The following is an 18,516-nucleotide window of genomic DNA, read 5'->3' as shown; positions in this document are numbered from 1 at the left end:
TAAAACTATTAAGTGGCAGAATCTAAGAACTGTTGCTCTCACTGCAACACAGTTGCTTTTTTTTTTTTTTTTTTTTTTTTTGGTCTTTTTAGGGCCACCCCCACCACATATGGAAATTCCCAGGTTAGGGGTCAAATCAGAGCTGCAATTGCCAGCCTACGCCACAGCTCACAGCAACCAACGCCAAATCCTTAGCCCACTGAGCAGGGCCAGGGATCGCACCCAGTCCTCACGGATACTAATCGGGTTTGTGTCTGCTGAGCCACACAACTGGAGCTCCCACAGTTGCTCTTACTAGCCCTGAGAAGGTTCTGAGAGTCCAGAAGTTTCTGAGAAGTTGCAATACTTTATTAATACTAAAACATACTTCACAATTAAACTGAAACCAGGACTTTAACTTGTAAATTGCTGCTGTCTGCAGAGTCACAAGGTTAAATTTCTACTGTACTTCTCTTTTGGGTCTATACTTGATCATTTGCCCCTTGCTTTGTGACAACCTTCAAGGCAAAAACTGAAGTTTTTGTGAGATTTGTCTCTCAGAGGGGACAAATCTATGAAAGATTGCAGCCTTAAAAATTTTTCCTTTGTGGCCCAGTGGTAACAAACCTGACTAGTATCCATGAGGATGCAGGTTCAATCCCTGGTCTTGCTCAGTGGGTTAAGGATCCAGGGTTGCTGTGAGCTATGATGTAGGTCACAAATGCAGCTTGGAACCCACAACATTGCTGTGGCTGTGTTGTAGGCCGGTAGCTGCAGCTCAATTTGACCCCTAGCCTGGGAACTTCCATATTCCGTGGGTGCAGCCCGAAAAAGAAGAAGAGGAAAAAAAAAAAAAATCTTTTTCTTGGCTTGGTTTGAAGAGGATAAAGAAGTCAGGTGATTGTAAAGATTCTTTACCCCTTCCTTGCTCTCTTGCAGTATCTAGAAACTAGCAATGATTGCAGAGTATTTTGGTAAGGCAACCAGTGAGAGAAAAACTGAAATCTAAAGATCTAAAGGACCTCTCCAAACAGGTGAAACAAGCTCCAAGCACAAAGAGGAGACTTGGAGGGCGACCGAATTTGATGGAACGAGCTAACCTAAGCGTGAAAAGTGTTCAGAGGGCATTTTAAAAGCTTGAGGGTAAAATCTATAAATATAAGGATACAAAGGGAAATGGATAACTAAGTAGAAGCAGATGTAGTTAGGAATAATAGCCGAAGCGTGAGTTTGGAGGTATTTTACAAGATAGCATGTTTTCTCCTATAGAGTTTTCACATACATTATCGTACTTGAGCCTCTCAACCCCATTTTTCAGATGGGGGCCTAAGGTACAGCTTTGACTAGGCAGGATCACAAGTTGTAAAGGGCGGAGCTAGAAACCATCTCAGGGTTCTTCACCCAGCGGATTCCTACCTCATTAAGGCTTTCAGGCAAAGAACCGGGAGAGCAACTGGCGAGGCTTCCTCAGCTGCAAGGCGTGGTCTGGCCTCCAGGCGGCGCCAGTGGGAGGGTGGCTTCGGGCCCCAACCCGGCGGATACTCCAGACACGAGCCGGTAAAACACCAGACTTGTAAATCCACAAAAGCTGCCACCACCCGCGCGAGGCCTTAAGTGTCCTTAGCTGGCGGCGGTGGGTGGGGCAGACCGTCCTGTTCGCCCTTCTCACTGGCCCGCGGGAGTAACAGACAGCTCTGTGCAGCCAGCCCGAACCAGAGGAACCTCCCGCCGCCAGCTCGCTGATCCCCGGCGAGCGGAGCTCAATGCTGCGGCCCGCCGCGAGAAGCGGTTACGCATGCGTGCGGCGGAATACGCTGCTCGACCCTTTCCTCCCTCTGCGAAAGGGAGCTGCTGCTTAGGTAACGACTGGAGTAAACCGTTGCCTCCACCAGGACTGAAGCCTTTGCTGTTTTTTTTTACAGCTTACTCCTCATGCGACCCCGGCTCTTCCAGCCAAATTCTTTTTTTCAATGACAAGATTTCCTGACGTGAAACGTCAATCACTTACGCTGCAGCTTCATTTTATTTCTCCGAAAATACCCTCCTCCCACCCCATAGAGCAGGCTACGAAAAAGTCCCTCTTACCTCAATCCAGAACCGTGCTCTGAGCGCCCTCCCTAGCCCCACCTAAATTTCTACCCTGCGTCTCCTGGGCCCTGGTTCTTCTCCACGCACCATTTCTTCGCTTGCCTCCTTCAGGAAACCTTTCCTGATTAACCCCGGTGGGACCGCAGCCATCCCAATTACTCGGGAGAGAGCTCAAGGCCAAGACGGAGGCAGAGGTTCTGGGGCAAAGGCGCGCTCTGAGCAGCCGACTGATTCCCGCCCCGCCCCCTGCTCGAGTAAAGTCAGGCAGCGGTTCGGGGACACAGCTGTATTGGGAAGCGGAGGCTCCTACACAGTAGGAGGAGGCACGTCCCAGGAGGCCCGAGGACTCTGTACACAACACGCGTGGCCCAGCCCCGTCCGTCCGCCGTGCGGCCCGCCCGGGGCCCAGTCTGTGGAGGAAGCCCGGGGGGAGGGGCGAGTTAAGGCAGCTTGGCTGAGGGGGGGGGAGTGGGAGTGGGCCAGTTACCCTCGAAAGCTGGCTCACTGAGGGGGCGAGCTTCTCACCTCCCACTCCTCTCTCGAGGACGGGGGGGAAAGACAGGCAGCAGTCAATAAATAAACCCGAGGCAGGCAGGGGCCCCGGGAGACTCCCAGAGTCCAGGAAGGCTGGAGGTGTAGAACAAGGAGAGGAGGAGGTGAACTGGCATGGGAGGCGCGTCCACGCCTCTGGCTTTTGAGGGCGCGGACTTCAAGGGTCCGGTGTGAGGCCTGGGAGCAGCTCCCTTTAAAAGTTGAAATGGCTGCCGTTAGGGACGACCTGCTGGGAGGGAGGCCCGACGAGGGGAGGCTTCGAGGGCCCTTGAGACTTCTCGACGTCCACCCTCTTGAGGGCGCGGCCCCGGTACCCGTCAGGCCGGCCCAGGTACAGGAGGTGTTTCCCGGCACCCCCAGAGTACCTGGAGGGGCCTCCCGAGGGGACTCGGGTGAGCAGCGCGGGGGGTGCACGGTGCGTGGAGAAGGGCAACCTCCGGCTACCGCCGACCCCGAGCCGGGGAGCGGGGGCAGAGAGCGCAGGCCTGGCGGCGGGGGCCGGGCCCTTGCCCTCCGGCGGCACGTCCAGCCTCCGAGGCGGGGCACAGTCCCGAGGGAGCAGGCAGGAGCCGGCAAAGAGGGTGGGGCTGGGGGTGGGCTCGGGCGGCAGCGCCCTCGAGGTGAAAGGGGCGGCGGCCGGGGGCTCAGCCTCCTTCCTAGGCGGCTGCGGGCCGTGCAGGTAGCGCAGCAGTTCCTCCAGGGTGGTGACTTCCACGGCCTGCCCGGGACAGCCAGGCGGCGGCGGCCTCACCAGCACGCGCGGCGCGGGACCGCCGGTCGCGTTGCCGCCCCGGGTGCGGCCCCGGCCTTCCTTGGCGTTGTTCCCGTTCTGATTCCACTCCCACGGCCCTCCCGGGTGGCGAAGGTGCTTGACCGGCAGCTCCGGCGTGGACTCCGGGGTGGGCAGGCAGGCCAGCTCCGGCGGGGGTACGCCCTCGGGAGGAGGCAGGAAGGTGGTGTAGAGCTGGGGCGTCAGCGCCCCCTCTCCGTCCTTGGGCGGCGGCGGCGGCTCTGGGCCCGCCCCGTGCAGCCGGGCCAAGCTACGAAGGGAAAGAGGGCGCGGGAGCCCTGGACTCTCGATGTCCTTGCTTCGATGTCGGTGGGCGCGGCGACAAGCGCAGGAGACCAAGAGGCCAGAGACCGAGGCGCCCATGGCGAAGGCTGCAGCCACACAGGCCAGAAGGAGTGGGATGGGGACCGAGCGGGAGGCTGAGGCTGGGGGGAGGTCTCGGCGCACGCCTGCTGGCCGAGAGGAAGGAGAGTGGAGGGTGGCAAGTTCCGAAGTGTCATTTCTCTCTTGCTGCTGCTCCGCTTCACTCCAACACAGCCTTGACCCTCTTCAGGAATCACCTCCCTCAACCCCTCAACACACACAGCCCACCGAACTGCCCCTCACACGCGAGCTAGAGCTTGGGCCTAGGGAGTCCCCATCCCGACTCTGGCCCTCTTAGCCATGCCAAGAGCGACTACAAATCTGCGGGTGCTGAAGGAGGTGGGGCTGGGAGGGCCAGCTTTCTCAGGATGGGCAGCTCCAAACAGGCATTATTAGTGAGCACCAAACAGCGACCAGTGAGGGGCTAAGAATTTTTCAAGAATCAGCAGCCCCACACTTCACTCCTATCCCTCCCAGCCAGCCCCCTTACCCTGAGTGTGAGCTCCAAGAGTGGAAGACTGGGGCCGGGGTTGGGCATCACTGGGGGGGCTGGGGGTCTCAGGGGAGGGGTCACGACCCAGAAGCACTAGTGACAGAGACCAGGTCAGAGCCAATCAGGCTCCTGCTCTCCACCTCTGACACCCATTCAGCAAGTCCCCCGCACCCCCTTTGGAATCCAGAGGTCCAGAACTGCAGCCTCTACTTTCTTTTGGGAATGGGGAAGGGCGCACTATGCAATGCATTCTTCTGTTTATTGTTCAAAAACTATTAAGTACATGTTATATGGCAAGCCCTGTGCTACATGCTAAGTATTTGAAGGTGACTTAGCAAGCCCTGAGCTACATGCTAAGTATTTTTCTGAGACTCTCAGGGTGTCCAAGGTGCTGGTCTGTTGCTGCCATGGGGCACAGATTTGGGTGAGTGTGGGTGAAGCAAGAGAGGGTGAAGTTGGGATAACCGAACTCACCGTAAGTAGAATCACCTGTGCCAGACTGACTTCCAGTAGCTCCATCTATGAAAAAAGAAGAGAGAAGGTGAAGATGGCAACAGGGGGAAGCTTCCTGAAGAACTGATGAGCATGGCTGTGCCACAGAAGAGAAAAACAAAAGCCCACACCTGGTGTATCTATGGCCATCAGAGCCATGCACAGCAATGGCTACAGCTGCCCCTGCCCTTTCTCTTTACCTTGGCAGTCATCAACTTCCATGGATTCCTGTTTCCCAGCTGGATCCACATCAGTCCTAGGAGGAGATGGAGGTGGCTCAGTGCAGGTATACATGTTGCCCCCACTCCCCACCCTAATCCACAGTTTCCTCTCTTGGTAGTGGAGAACATTCTCTGCAGGAGATCCAGAGGCCCCTCACTTACCCACCAGGTCCCCTGATATCCACACAGCCTCTGGAGCTATCCCATCCACAGTATGGGTCCTGAGAAGCCAGACAGCTCCTAGGGAAAACTGAGTCATGTGAGGCTGGGACCCCACCACTCTGATCACATTTCATTCCCCTGACTTCTACTCTCACCTTGGTCTGCAGGAGACTCCTAGTCTGATACTCCCTCCCATCCTATCCACCCCAATCCCTAGTTCACTCCATGGTTACTGCCCACCTGCAGAATGCTTGAGACACCCCCCCCCGCCCAACACACACAACTGTCCTCTACATTTCTCTGCCACCCCCAATGCCTGTGTTCCTGTGTGCCTGCTTGCCCAGGAAGCCCACCCAGGCAGGGCCTGGCCTCAGGTCCCTCTCACCTCCGACAGGCCCCATGCCGGGCACATCGACTGAGAGGGAGGTAGATGATACAGCCAGAAAAAGCTACAAAAAGCCTGTGACCTTCAGTGTCCAGCTCCAGTCCTATGACCCGCCTTGCTGTTTGAGCTGCTCGCTTCCCACTGCACCTAGGGTGAGGCCAGAAGGAATCAGAAATGGGACAGGTGAGGCACCTTTTTCCTTGAGTGAGTTAATGAACAGAAGGTAGGGAGGCATACATGCAACTGAGTACAATTCATGGGGGTAGGGTTCCTGAGTGTCCAGCTTCTTGACAGGCCCCTCTCTCTTCCCCACAACTTCCAATATTGGACTTCCCGCCTTATCCCCATATCCCCATCTACCACCTCACACCCCATCTCTGCAGGGGGTGCTGCTGGACAAAGGGCTCACCGGGAGGGGCTGTAGGCATCGATCTCTTCCAACAGAATGGGCTCATGGGCCCCAGATTGCCCCCCTGGGGGCAGCACCTTCAGCACTGTCCCATCACTGGAGCCAAGGAACAGGACCGTTGTATTACGGTAGGGACCAGCCATGCCATCCACAGCTACTTGGGTCAGTAGCGCCCTGGAGGGATAGGTCTCAGATCAGGACAAACCAACCAGTGTTTCAGGGGCAGTCCATGTGTCTAACTGCCCCCTTCTGAGCCATTCCCCCAGCCCAGACAGCATTTCCTTCTTAGCTTTTTCCCTTCCACTTTGATGAGTTCTTCTTTCTACCAATATGATTTACATTGTGAGGTCAGAGAAAGAGAATGGCTGAGTTGGGGAGGGCAGTGGAGAGCATTTTTTAGCCCCATACCTGCTGGTAAGGGTAAGCAGAGGCTGATGGGTGGCAGGTGGCACGGCAGGGTCCAGGAGTGGGTGAGCCTTGATGAAGGTCAGGACATCATCAGGGAGGTCTCGAGAAGAGGGGAACAAGGCAGCTACACCTACTCCTGCACAGGATCCTGGCCTGGTGGACACATAGGAAGAGGCAGCCTTAAGGCAGGGAGCTGGGGTTTGGTTAGGTTCTGTGACCACCACGAGCCCACTGCTCCCAAACATGATTGATAATCCTCACTCTGCCTACACACAGACACGCACACTACTGCTTCCCTTCCCTGCTACAGCTCTCTGGTCCCACTGCCAAAGCACTACAGCCTCCTCCCCAGGCTTTGATCACCTTGCCCTCCACACAATCCCATTTAGGGAGCCGATCCTGCCTGCTTCTTCCCCCACAAGATCCACCCCCATCCTGAGTACCTGGGGGAGGGGACCCTGTCCTCAGACACGGGGGTCCAGGCCCCATCCAGACTCCTCTGCTCCTTGAACTTGCCCTCAAACCCACGTTCAATATCATCCAGGTAGAAGGCGCAGACTGCAGAGCCAGGGATGCTGAGGGAGCCAGAAAAGGATGTGCGCTAGGTGTTGGAAGGGACAGCATAGCTCCTCTCAGGTAAGACATTGCAGCTCCCCTTCATGTACCGTATTAGAGGGGAGCCTGAGAGGGTGGGACAGCCCCTGGGGGGCATTTGAATGGAGCTTCGAATGAAGCTTCCCCCTCACTGCCCTCATCAATAGATTTTCGGAGAGGAACTTGGATGTTGGTGGGGCAGGGAACAGATTGGGCCACTTTAGTTAGACTAGTACCAACCTATTGGTCTGGGTGGTGAAGACCCCAAAGAGAGCAGAGCGGCCATACAAGTTCACAGGCCCTGTCAAGGCCTGTAAGACGTCAAAATAGAAGGTAGAGTCCCCAGGGACAGAGCAGTTGAGCCGCAGCTTCAGGAAGGATGTCCAGTGGCGGTCCAAGGCCCGAGGTGAGCCTCCCATGTCACGCTTACATACGCGGGCCACACGGGAGAACTGCACCTGGGGGAGGAGAACTATGAGAAAGAGCCCCAGGGCCAGTGGGGTGAGAGCAATGTGGTGAGTTAGAACACCAAGAGCCAAAGGTTAGATAGCAAAGGAAGGGTGTGGTGTGGTCAATCTGGGTCAAGGTGAGGGACATGGCAGAACGGAGGGGCAGGGGCCTGGAGGCTTCTCCAAGCTCGGGGATCAGAATCCAGGGGGTTGCCTTGTAGAGATTAGGGCCAGGCTGACTCCCCTGACTGGCTCCTCAGAATCCAGCAGAAAGAACCCTCTAGCTACCCACCCCTGGTGCCCACCTCCTTACCCTCCCCAGCCGAGCATCCTCCACAGAGACCTCTCGGAAGAAGAAGTAGACGTGGTCTCCATGCTCCAAAGCATGGACAAAGTGTGGCTCTGGGGAGGGAGGGACAGGAAAGGTATGGAAGAGTATCTATGCCTGCTCAGAAACTCGTAGCCCCACTTAGCCCCACTCAGCCCCTTTGCACACGTGCACACCACTACCACCACCTGCCTGCTCCCTGCTGAAGTACTCCCCCTGCACCTCCTCCCCAAGAGCAGCCTCCCTCCCCTAGGCCCGCCCTGACCTCGGAGCCACTTGGAGTCGTACTTGGCGGAGCGGAGTGGGGGCTGAGGCCCAAGGCTTCTGTAAACCACAGCATCACTGGCTTGGAAATCCGCAGCTGTGGCTGAATACAGGCTGCCCTCTGGAGGGGTGGATAACAGGGGTTAAGGGAGGGCTCAGGGATCTGTGGTCTGGCTTTTCTTGGGCCTCCCACACCACTACTTCAGCCTGGCCCTGACCCCTACCTCAGCCCTCCACTCAGGAGCACAAGGGGAAGACCAAATTGGGAAAGGGGCTAATGTGGGAGTTCCCTCCAGCCACCTGCCTGCTTCTCACATGCCCAGGTGCACACCTGCAAAGACGGCCACATTGGATTGGGTGGCATCAAAGGGGCATCGAGCCTGCCCACTCAGCTCCTCACCCTCCTGCTGCAGCGAAGTTATCTGGAGGCAGAGGGAGCAGGTTCTTGGAACCCATGGGGTGTTGGGAGTCTGGCTCCATAGCCCACTTCCCTATGTCCCCTTGCCTCCTTCCCCCACCCTTCAGGACCCCTCCACTCCGGGCACTCCCATTCCCCCACCCCAGCTGGTCCATCCCCACTGAACTGATTGCCCAGCTTGAATCTTCCTCCCACTTAGGTCCTGATGTCCCACCCCCTCGCCTTTGTACCCCATAGCTGCGGCACATGGGGCTGAATGAGTTCGTTCCACAGGCAAGGAGTGTCTGGGAGTTCCAGGGAACAAGAACACGAATGTAGTTGTAGCATTCGTCCTAGAGAATCCAAAATACCAGGTCAGCGACACGGCTTCCTGGGACTGAGACAGAGGGTCACATAAAGTAAGGCTACTCCCCTTGAGCCAGTCAGAGCAATGTGGGATAAAGTCCTAACTAAGCTATTTGCTAGGCCCGTGGCCTTGGGAAGGCTCTTTGGCTCTCAGAACCTCACTTTTCTTTTTCGTAAGGTTTTTAATGGAAGCTAAAGATCCCAAATTCCCTTTCCTATATATTTTCCTCTGTGGCCTGAGAGAAGTTGGGGGGAGGGGGAATTGGGCACAGTGGAGGGCCACTTGGATAGAGCCTGGAGGCAGGATCATCTCTTTCCCTTAAGAGTTTCATCCCACTCCTCACCGTCAGCTTCCCCCGCACGGCACAGTTCTCCATGTCTTGGCTCCTCCATGTTAGATACTGGAGGAAGAAGTAGGACAGGGAAAATCATGGGGCATCCTGGACCCACCTCAGAATATGGCTCCTTTTGGAGGCTTCTTCCCATCCACTTGATCCCAGTTAAACTTTCCCACCAGCCTCATCTCCATGCCTCAGCCTCCTCCCACACAGCCCCTCACCTTGTTAGGCACTAGGCCCTCCCCTTCTTCTTGGGCTTGAAGATCAAAGGAGAAAACATGATCCCTGAAGGGGTAAGCAAGGAGGAATTAGAGCCAAGCCACAGCACCCCACCTATACTCCTGAGCCCCCACCCCCACCCCCACCTTGCCCAGGTTCAGCCGCTCAGGGACAAAGAGTACAGACCTCCTGCCCCCTCCCCTCCCCCTTACTCCATGCCTTGGCAATTGTGCTCTGGATCCAAGCATGTTCATGTCCCATGGCTTGTACACCTGCATGTGTCCCCTGCAAGATGCTGCAGTGGCCATGCAGGTCCCATGTCTGCCCAGGAGCATGCATGTCAGCCCCACAATGGTGCCACGGCCAGTTTACCGGGCAGCCACTAGCAAGGTCCGGTTCAGGGTCAGGAATCTCTGAAAGTCCAGCCCAAGTTCTGCAACCACAGCATCATCCTCCAAGCCCCGGAACCAGGATAATGGAGAAATACCTAGAAGGCACAGAGAGGTGGTGCTGAGGGCTGGCCAGGATATCACACACTCCCTCAACACCCTCTCCAACCAGATGAAACCCAGCCACAGACATAATATGTGAAATGAGCTGTGAGGTATTAATAAAGCTATTAATAAGCTTATTAATAAATATAGCATCGGCTAACTCTGAGCACTTAATCTTGGCCAAGCACTGTGTTAGCACTTTAGAGACATTGTCTCACTTCAAACAACAACCCTATGAGGTAGGTACTTAACATTGGCCCCATTTTACAGATGAGGAACCTGAAGCTTAAGGCCATGAAGAAATCTGAATAGTTCATTTAGCTTGGGAGTGGCAGGCACCCCAATTCAGATCCAGGTCTGTCTGACTCCAGAACCGAGCCCACCCCCTTCTTGGAACTGCCTTAGGACTAGAGATTCCCTTTCACTCCCATCATGGTACACTGTCCCACCTGGAGCAGTTACTCACCCCATTTCTCCTAGCCCTCTCTTTGCACCCTCCCCTCAAGGCTCTTCACAGGCCACCTCAGCCCTCCAAGGTTTCTGCCTCCTCTGACCAACTCCAGCATCCACCTGGCCTGATCATGGAAACCAGAGTCATCAGCGTTCAAAGGGAGCCCAGAATTCAGGGAGAGATGACTTAACATGCAGTGCTTAGTGCCCTGGCACACGTGTTTGCTATTCTTATCTGTCCCCCAACAGTTATTCTCAATAACCCAACTGTAGTCCCTTCATCCTTAAAATTACTCTCAATCCTATGTATATAACAGGAACTTGCAAATAGATAAAGGTCCTTTTCAGAAAAAGTTGGCTTATGATTTCCCTTACAGTGCTACCTAAACTTAGTAGTGATGAAGTGGTGGAGAGCGAGGTAAGAGGTGTTGGGAACCACTGAATTAATCTCAAGCGTTCATTTTGTAGCTAATAATAGCAAACACATAAAAGCATTTACTTTGTGCCAGACGGTGTTCTCAGCACTCTACCTGTACTACCTCATTTAATCCCTAAATAACTCTATGAGGTAGAATACTATTATTATCTTATCTTCATTTTGTAGATGAGGAGATTGAGGCAAACAAAAAGTTAAAAACTTGACAAGTTCAAAGAACTAGTGAGCAGCTTAGCAGGGATTCAAACCTGCTCAAGTTTGGTCTGGCCAAGAATCCATGTTCTTAACCTCCAAACACGGCTGCCTCAAAGTAAAAAAGTAGGCCCACGAGCCTACTCAGTGACAGAACTGAGTGAGGTGCCAGCTCACTCTTTTGCCCTCCTTTTCTGGTCAGGCTCTTAGCTTCCCTGGGCCTTCCTGTACCTTGCCACCCACACAAGGGGTCTCAATGTCTAGTTGCCAAGACTGAGTGCTGAGCTCACCCAGAGGGGCCATGGTAGCGGGCACTCACCTTGTAGGTCAGAGGTCAGTAGAGGGAGGGGGTCCTGGGGAAAGGCCGCCTGGGTGTGGGGAAGTGAGAGGAGCAGCAGCAGTAGCAGCAAGGGCATGAAGTAGGGGGTACGGGGCATCCTGTGCGGGGCAGCTCAGGCCCCAGGGGGTGCCCCCTCACCCATATGCTGGCCCTGAAAGAAGGCAGAAGAGTTGGGGAAGGGGCAGATTCCCTCCACCTTTGAAGCAGGTGGGCCCCTCCCCTGGTCTATCCCCAGAAGACCCAGTGCACTAGGGAAAAGAACCCTCTCTCTGGCCCTGCTTCAGCCCAGCCAGCTGTCACTGTCACTCAAGGCCCTTCCCTCTCCAACTGGCCCAAACTGGCTGGTGTGAGGCCTGCCAGCATGACCCCAGGTAAGGACAGGACACACCCGCTCCCCCTCCCAGCCTTCTCACTCAGCCTTTCCTCCTCTCTCCTGACTGGGCCTGGGACATTTGGTAGGTGACACCTCCTGGCCCCCTCTTGCTAACCTCTTCTCAGCTATAATTAGACACTAAAGCCTTAAAATTATAAATAGTGACTCCTTGGCACTGGGGGGAGGAAGAGGGTACTCTGTCTGCCTCCCCCTCCCTCACATACCCCCAACGGCACCCTGGGAGCAGTTTAGGCACTGTGCCCTGGCAGAGGCAGCAGCAAGGCAGCCATCATCCTGTCTAGGGTTGGGAGAGAACAGAGTGGGGGAGGCAGCCTAGGAGTCTTTGTCCTGGTCTAAACTCATGCTTCAGGGGCCTTCCCATTGCTACAGAGAAGCTAGGGAGTGAAGGGAGGGGAGGGGGAAGGGGGGCTTCTTAGCCAAAAATGAATCTGCATCAAAGCCAGATCAGAGGCTAAATTTAGCTCTGGCTGCAGCTGTCTGCCCGACCACTGTGCCCCCTTCCAGGCTCTCTAGCCCCCTGTTCCCTCCCTGACTCCTAAGAACCACTGCATGTGCTTGAAGGGGGGAAGAGTGGACCCGCCCCCTATGAGAAGCCAGGCATAGAAGGGGCTATACTGGTGAGGAGATGTGGCTGAACATGTCCCTCTTTCCTTTCCTTCCCTCTTCAGGCTGTCTTGGAATGAAAATATAAATAATTCGATGACAGGCAGGCAAGTGTAGCCCAAAGTCCAGGAAAACATATGGCGGAAGGGACAGTGAGACAGCCCTCTTTCCCACCCATCAGCCTCCCCCAGTCAAGCTGACCCTGGCTGGAACCCACAGTGGGAGGTGTGCACCAGCTTACTGCCTCCCTCTGAAGCTGAAGTGAGGGGCTGGGTAGGCTGAGGAAATCAGGTCAGAAAGGGTGAGACTCCTTCTTTTCTGTGAACAGACAGCTATCCTTCACCAATCCTTAGTTGCTGTCCCACCATATCCCCTGAAGAAGAGACCCTGGGCTTCCAGGCCCAGCTCATTCCATCTCCCCAACAATTCCACCCTTGGAGTCAGGATCCAAGTGTACCCCACCCCCAATTCAGCGTCATTGGTGGGAAGGCTGACGTCAGATAGAGTCCCAAGAGAGCTGGAGGAAGGGAAGGGGTAGAACACCTAATGATGACCCCCTCCCCAGGGGCAAAGCAGTCAGCTAGCTAACGACCCTCTGGTGCTGAAAGGCCAAGCCTCCCTCCCCACCCCCCCACCGTGTTTCCGGATGTTGGTGCTCCCAGGGGAAGAGAAAGGGACACAGCTTGTCTCCTATCCTCCCCCTCTGCCCCCCCCCACAAGTTGCCCTGGGCAACTGGTATCTTCACCCAGGAAACAACTTCAGCCTCTGGCAAGAGGGGAGAACAGCCAGACCCTCTTCCTGCTCCCAGGTCTTGCCTGTTTCTAGCCCCTGCTCTCAGGACCTGCTGCCCTTTCCTTACCTGGAGTGGTGACTCCTTTGGGGGTTTGAGGGGGATAGGAGACCTCTGACCTGATGGAAGAAGGGACAGGAGGGAAGAGACTGAGTTACATCTCCTTACCACATCCCTTAAAAGTAAACGTGACCATTCAAGAGAAGTCTAATGAGACTAGAGTAGGTGAGATGCTGTCCTGGAAGTGGGGGCACACTGACATTGAGCTTGATTACAAAGGTGCTCCCTGCTTCATGCCTAGAGATGTGAGGGCAGGGGCAGGGTCTGGGGAGAAACTCCTGAAACTGCAGGACCAGTCTTGGGAAAAGGGGTGACCAGGAGAGTTTTGGGGGCATGATGACCACTCCCATATTAAAACCTTCAGAATCCAGCAGCCTTAGCAAAAGCGCCCTAGCTGGGGACAATAGAGGGTAATTTGCATCTCATTTGCATGCTCTTCATTTCCTGGCAAAATGCTCAGTTAGCAAGCACCCCCAGCCCCTTCCTTCTTTCCTGAGAGCAGGCCCTGCCTTCCTCCCACCAAAACTCTCTCCACCCTACCCCCGACCTTGGACTAGATTAGTTCAGCCTCTGAAAACACTTGGTTGGCCATTGCATTGGCCCCCTAGACTTAACTGTGATGTATCTTTAAGAGGGTTTCCCATAGCTGATTCTAGGGAGCAGCATCTGAGCTGCCCCCATCCTACCCCTGGCCTGGGCAAAGGCTTACCCTGCAGGGACCAATCCCAGCTGCTTCATAACCCCCATTTGCTCCAAATGGGGGAGACCTGGCCAGCTCTTCCTCCCTCTCCCAGGTTCTCCCTTTGCTTGGAAGAGGAAACAGCCCTTTTCTCTCCTCTTGGCCCTGCAGAGCCACCTCTGGGGAGTGGCCCAGGTCAAGGCCAGATTCTATCAGGGGCTGGGGAAGGGATGGAGAAGGGGAGACCCGGCTGCGGACAATAGCAGGAAGCCCTCAGGCTGGTTGCACGCCCCAATCCACCTTCCTTTGGAGGGTTGAGGGGACGCACCAAGGAGCCTCGCTGAACAGGAGCTTTCCTTTCTCCAAGACAGTCCCCCCCACTCTTAGCTTTCAGCCCCAGGCTCCCTACCTACCCTTTCTCCCACCCAGCCCCCAACAAGGATAATCCAGGTGTCTTGAGCCTCGCCTGAGGTGGGCCTGAGGCCAGGGGCTCGACGTGTCTCCCCCTCACTGGATCTGGGGCTCCAAGAGGGGCGGGTAGCAGAGTCTGGGCCGGGACCGGGTCCCAGAGCCACGTTAGCGGGAGGAGGGGCTGGAGGGGCCTGCAGGCGCAGACCGAATGGAAGCGGGGGTTGGGGAACAGAGGCGGGTCTCCGAGGCCAGGGAAACAGGGCCAGAAGCTTGGAACCGATGAAGGCGGGCCTGGGGCCAGCGCTGAGCGGGGTCCTTGGGCTCGAGATGCAGTCGGCAGCTGGTCTCCTTCTTGGAAGACCTCGATCTAACAAAGCCCCAGGGCGAGTGAGGTGAAAGAAGGAGATAGGCACTAGGACTGATGTTTCTTGGGGACCTCATTCCCGACTCTGTGCTCAAGCCAATCCCCTGGGAGGTGCTCAGACTCCCGCTTGCACAGGGACAGAGGTGCAGCCGTAATACCAAAGTCTGGAACGATGCATCTCCCTTCCCATCCCTGTAAGGGCAACGAGAGGGTCCGGTTCTCCGCGGGTCTCGAAGCCTTAATTTCCCTGCTGGGGAGGCAAGGGACCAGGTTTTTCCACCCTCTGTGCAGTGCGCGCCTCAAACAATCCCTTTTCGCGCTCCCCAATCCGAGGGATGTGACTCGAAGAAGCCAGGTTGGAAGAGGCTCCCAGACCCTGTGTCCAACAGTACCGTGACGAGGTTCGGCCACGGCCCCTCTTCCCGCTGCACACCCCAACTCCGCTGACCCTCTCCGTTATCAGGCACATAGCACGATGGCACCCTCCCAGGTCCCTCTAGCACTTCGGAACCTTGCTCCCAGCCTTCGGCGCCCCGACCCTCCCCGCCTCCCAGCCCTGCTCTGGGGTACTTGCTCCGAGATCCGGGTCAGCGGAATAGAGATCGCGGCGGGCGGGCAGCGGCCGCGCACCGCGCCGAGTTCGCAATCCGTGGTTGGGGGCTTTAGCGAGATGTGATGAGCGTCCGAATTGGATGGAGCTCAGATCTGGGCTCCCGGGCGCTGTCAGGTCCAACGGGCTCCGGGTCTCAGTGGCAAACCCCACTCCTGCCGCGGCTCCGCGGAGGAAAACAATGCGACCGCCCGGAGCTCTGGGCCGGGCCCCAGCCGCCCCGCCCGCCTCCCGGCCGGACCCGCCTTCGGCCCGCCTCGGGGTCCCCACCACAAATCCAGCTCTCAGAGACCTGCTAGACACCGCCTTCTCGACACCTCTCCACCAATAGGCTTCGGAGGAGGAGGGGTGCCGAGAGCACCGCCCACCGAGAGGGCCTGGCGGGGAGGCTGAGCTGGAGACCAAAGCCAGACGCGAGATCCACGGACAGTCGCCCGAGACCAGGACAGAAGAGGGGTCACACACTTAGCGTGGAGAAGCCCTGGGGAAACATCTCACCAGGAGAGGAAGGGCCAGTAGCTGGGAGGAGAGACAGACAGGAAACCCGGGGGACCTGAGCTGGGCTGGGCTATCAGAGCTGGCGTGACCCTCTCTCCCTCCTTTCTCATCTCCTATGGCTCTGGCTACCTTGCTCCTGGGTGCACCTCCCCCCTATTCTGCCCCCAACCCTCTGTTCCTCCTCTCTATTCTTTTTACATCAACCCCTTTATTTCTTCCCATGTGCCTCCTCTGTTTCATTCTGACCAGGATAAGGGAGGCCTAGCATGCACTTGAGGGCCTGAGCGATGGGAAAGGAAAGGAAGATGTCACCAGGAAGTTTTCCTCATCCCCGTCTCCTCCCCTCCTATCCCTGCTGTCAAAGCAAGAGGGGCTTGGGCTAGTAGGCCAGGAACTAAGGAGCCTGGAAGGCAGGGTGGCCCGCAGTCAGGCTGTTGTTTGATCCAATAAGACAGGTGAGCGGGGCTGAAGCCAAAAGAGAGATGTGGAGATTGAGACAAACTGACTCAGAGAGTCACACAGAAAGAGGAGCAACATGGAGACCTGAGAGGGAAAGTAACCAGCTTCCCCAACCCCACATAGACTTTCTGCCCCACAGACATGGGTAGTGATGTCCCGTCATTCCTCAGAGGGCCCTGGGCAGCCCTCCTAACAGCAAAACTGCTCCTTCTCCATCCACACTCTCCATAAAGACCCTTTGATCCCAGGAATGTCAGTGGGGAGGAAGAATGAGGCTACTTCAGACAGCACTGCTTGGCTTCCACCTTGGTATTGCCTGCTAAGATTCTTCCCTGCGTGGGGACTGGGACAAAAGACGTGCTCAAAATTCCCAGGATAGTGGGTGGCATGGGAGACATTGCATTCTTGGATAGTTTTATCTGAGTGCCCCCCTGCCCACACACAAACATCCTGGTCCTCTGGACTAAAGGAAAGGATGGGCAGGGGTTTGCTACTTCTAGACAATCCTTTACTGGACTGAGATTGGGGTGGGTAGCATCACCGACTGGGCTAAGCCCCAAAGTAATAAGCAAGAGATAATAAACATATACACACACAGTCACAGAGGCAGAGGTGAAACAGACAAACAGCATCAGAAACAATGGAACAATACTTACACAAGGGTAACTGCTGGGGGTCTTGGGTCCAAGGTAACTCAGTGGCCAGTTGGGGCTGTTTTAAAAGCTGGAAAGAGCTCAGTGGTTAACGAACTGACTAGTATCCATGAGGACCCAGGTTCAATCCCTGGCCTTGCTCAGTGGGTTAAGGATCTGGTGTTGCCGTGAACTGTGGTGTAGGTCGCAGACAAGGCTCGTATCCTGCATTGCTGTGGCTGTGGTGTAGGCCAGCAGCTACAGCTCCTATTCAACCCTCTCGCCTGGGAACCTCCCTATGCTGCAAGAGCAGCCCTAAAAAGCAAAAAAATAAAAAATAAAAAAAAGTGGAGAAAGATACCTCAAAATATAGACAGGAGTTCCCACTGTGGTACAGTGGGTTAAGAACCAAATTGCAACGGCATCAGTCACCATGGAATTTGGGGTTCGATCCCTAGCCCAGCACAGTGGTTTAAAGGATCCAGCATTGCCACAGCTGGGGCATAGGTCACAGCTTTGGCTCGGATTCAGTGCCTGGCTTGGGAACTTGCAAACTATTATGCTGTGGGTGCAGCCATAATATATATACGTGTATACATAAATACTTAGAGGTTGAAAGAAATCTCCCCAGCACTCATAGTACAGGGCTTAGGTATTCAAATATGTGCTCACTGAATAGATTAGTGAATGGGGAGTAAGGTGGAACTCATTTAAATAGGGCCCAATTAAAAATCTCAGTTTAATCCAATAAATAATAAGCACTTACTTCAAGTACAATCCCACTGTGGGATGTGGCCCCAGTCTTTAAGAAAATGACCATTAATTTGAATTAAATCAAGACTTACATGTGTTTTAAATGATTAAAAAGCAATACCAGAGTTCACTTGTGGTGCGGCAGATTAAAGATCCGATGCTACCACTGCAGTGGCTCAGGTCCTTCGGTGGTACAGGTTCAATCCCTGGCCCAGGAACTTCCACATTTCACACGAATGGATGTGGGGTGGGAGAAAGCCCCACAAAGCTTCATTGAACATAATTCCTAAATGAAAGAAGAGACAGGAGTTCCTGTCGTGGCTCAGTGGTTAACAAATCCCACTAGGAACCATGAGGTTGCGGGTTTGATCCCTGCCCTTGCTCAGTGGGTTAAGGATCTGGAGTTGCTGTGAGCTGTGGTGTAGGTCACAGACGCAGCTTGGATCCCGCGTTGCTGTGGCTGTGGTGTAGGCTGGCGGCTACAGCTCTGATTAGACCCCTAGCCTGGGAACCTCCATATGCCGCGGGAGCAGCCCTAGAAAAGGCAAGAAGACAAAAAAAAAAGAAAAGACAATAAATGTTTTTCATGATGACTGCAGGGAAACATTTGGATACATTTTATCATGGAAGCCAGGACAAGTCTGGTAGGAGTTGACTTGTTTCAAAAGAAAGGAGAAAATGTTCCAAAGAGGACATATCTTCAGCAAAAGCTTTAACTTAGTGACCCTGGGGCCTGAAGCCTGGATGGCAACAGGGCCTGTGTGACTGATAGGTAAAAAAGATACTAGTTAGAAGCAGAGGAGGAAGAGAAGGGGGATGGGGGGAAAGGGGGAGAGAGACAAACTATGGAAGGCCTGGAATACTAAAGTGAGTAGGTTAAAATGATGTCCTTTTCCTATCAAATTATTTTAAGTTCTTGAATGAAGGTGTTACTGTCAAAATGCTTTATTTTACTAAGACAAGACCTTTTAGCAAGAAAACAGGAAAGTTCAAGGATGAAGGGAGAAAGGCAGTCAGACAAGGATGGTGGTGTTGGGTATGGAAAGAAATGCG

The 18,516-nt window shown here is 55.0% G+C and overlaps 1 protein-coding gene across 50 annotated transcripts; it reads right to left on the bottom strand.

Annotated features, from left to right (window-relative positions):
• Positions 1-1,983: 1,983 nt before the first annotated feature.
• On the bottom strand, positions 1,984-15,301 carry SEMA6C (semaphorin 6C). Of its 50 annotated transcripts, none has more exons than XM_085023027.1 (21): positions 15,082-15,301; positions 13,067-13,116; positions 11,189-11,360; positions 10,258-10,366; positions 9,670-9,784; positions 9,300-9,363; positions 9,085-9,141; positions 8,626-8,727; positions 8,282-8,399; positions 7,979-8,098; positions 7,699-7,787; positions 7,177-7,394; positions 6,786-6,917; positions 6,343-6,495; positions 5,935-6,108; positions 5,526-5,672; positions 5,141-5,218; positions 4,958-5,013; positions 4,740-4,784; positions 4,263-4,358; positions 1,984-3,861 (listed from the first exon to the last, which is right to left on the bottom strand). In XM_085023027.1, exons 12-21 carry the CDS (start codon positions 7,353-7,355, stop codon positions 2,813-2,815), a joined length of 2,109 nt encoding a protein of 702 aa, XP_084879153.1. In that variant the 5' UTR covers positions 7,356-7,394; positions 7,699-7,787; positions 7,979-8,098; positions 8,282-8,399; positions 8,626-8,727; positions 9,085-9,141; positions 9,300-9,363; positions 9,670-9,784; positions 10,258-10,366; positions 11,189-11,360; positions 13,067-13,116; positions 15,082-15,301; the 3' UTR covers positions 1,984-2,812. The 50 variants fall into 50 exon arrangements, with proteins under 50 accessions (XP_084879153.1, XP_084879129.1, XP_084879130.1 ...); XM_085023003.1 differs by having other exon boundaries at positions 8,309-8,399; XM_085023004.1 differs by having other exon boundaries at positions 1,984-3,858; positions 8,309-8,399.
• Between the last annotated feature and the right edge of the window lie 3,215 nt (positions 15,302-18,516).

This window comes from Sus scrofa, chromosome 4 (genome assembly GCF_054392235.1).
Source record: "Sus scrofa isolate SSC_HxYL_T2T_F1_AM1 chromosome 4, Sscrofa_HxYL_maternal_Yorkshire_Landrace_v2.0, whole genome shotgun sequence".
Lineage (NCBI taxonomy): Eukaryota > Metazoa > Chordata > Mammalia > Artiodactyla > Suidae > Sus > Sus scrofa.
Note: the sequence above shows the minus strand (reverse complement) of the source record. Positions and strands in the feature narration are given on the sequence as shown.

Bases quoted from the DNA above. Each gene is read 5' to 3' on its own strand.
- SEMA6C (XM_021089876.2), bottom strand. From the start codon at position 11,306: ATGCCCCGTACCCCCTACTTCATGCCCTTGCTGCTACTGCTGCTGCTC. The intron at 4,359-4,739 runs GTGAGTTCGGTT...CTCTGTCACTAG, and splicing joins CACAGGTGATTCTACTTACG to TGCTTCTGGGTCGTGACCCC. The intron at 3,862-4,262 runs GTAAGGGGGCTG...CCTCTCGGCCAG, and splicing joins TCTTGGAGCTCACACTCAGG to CAGGCGTGCGCCGAGACCTC.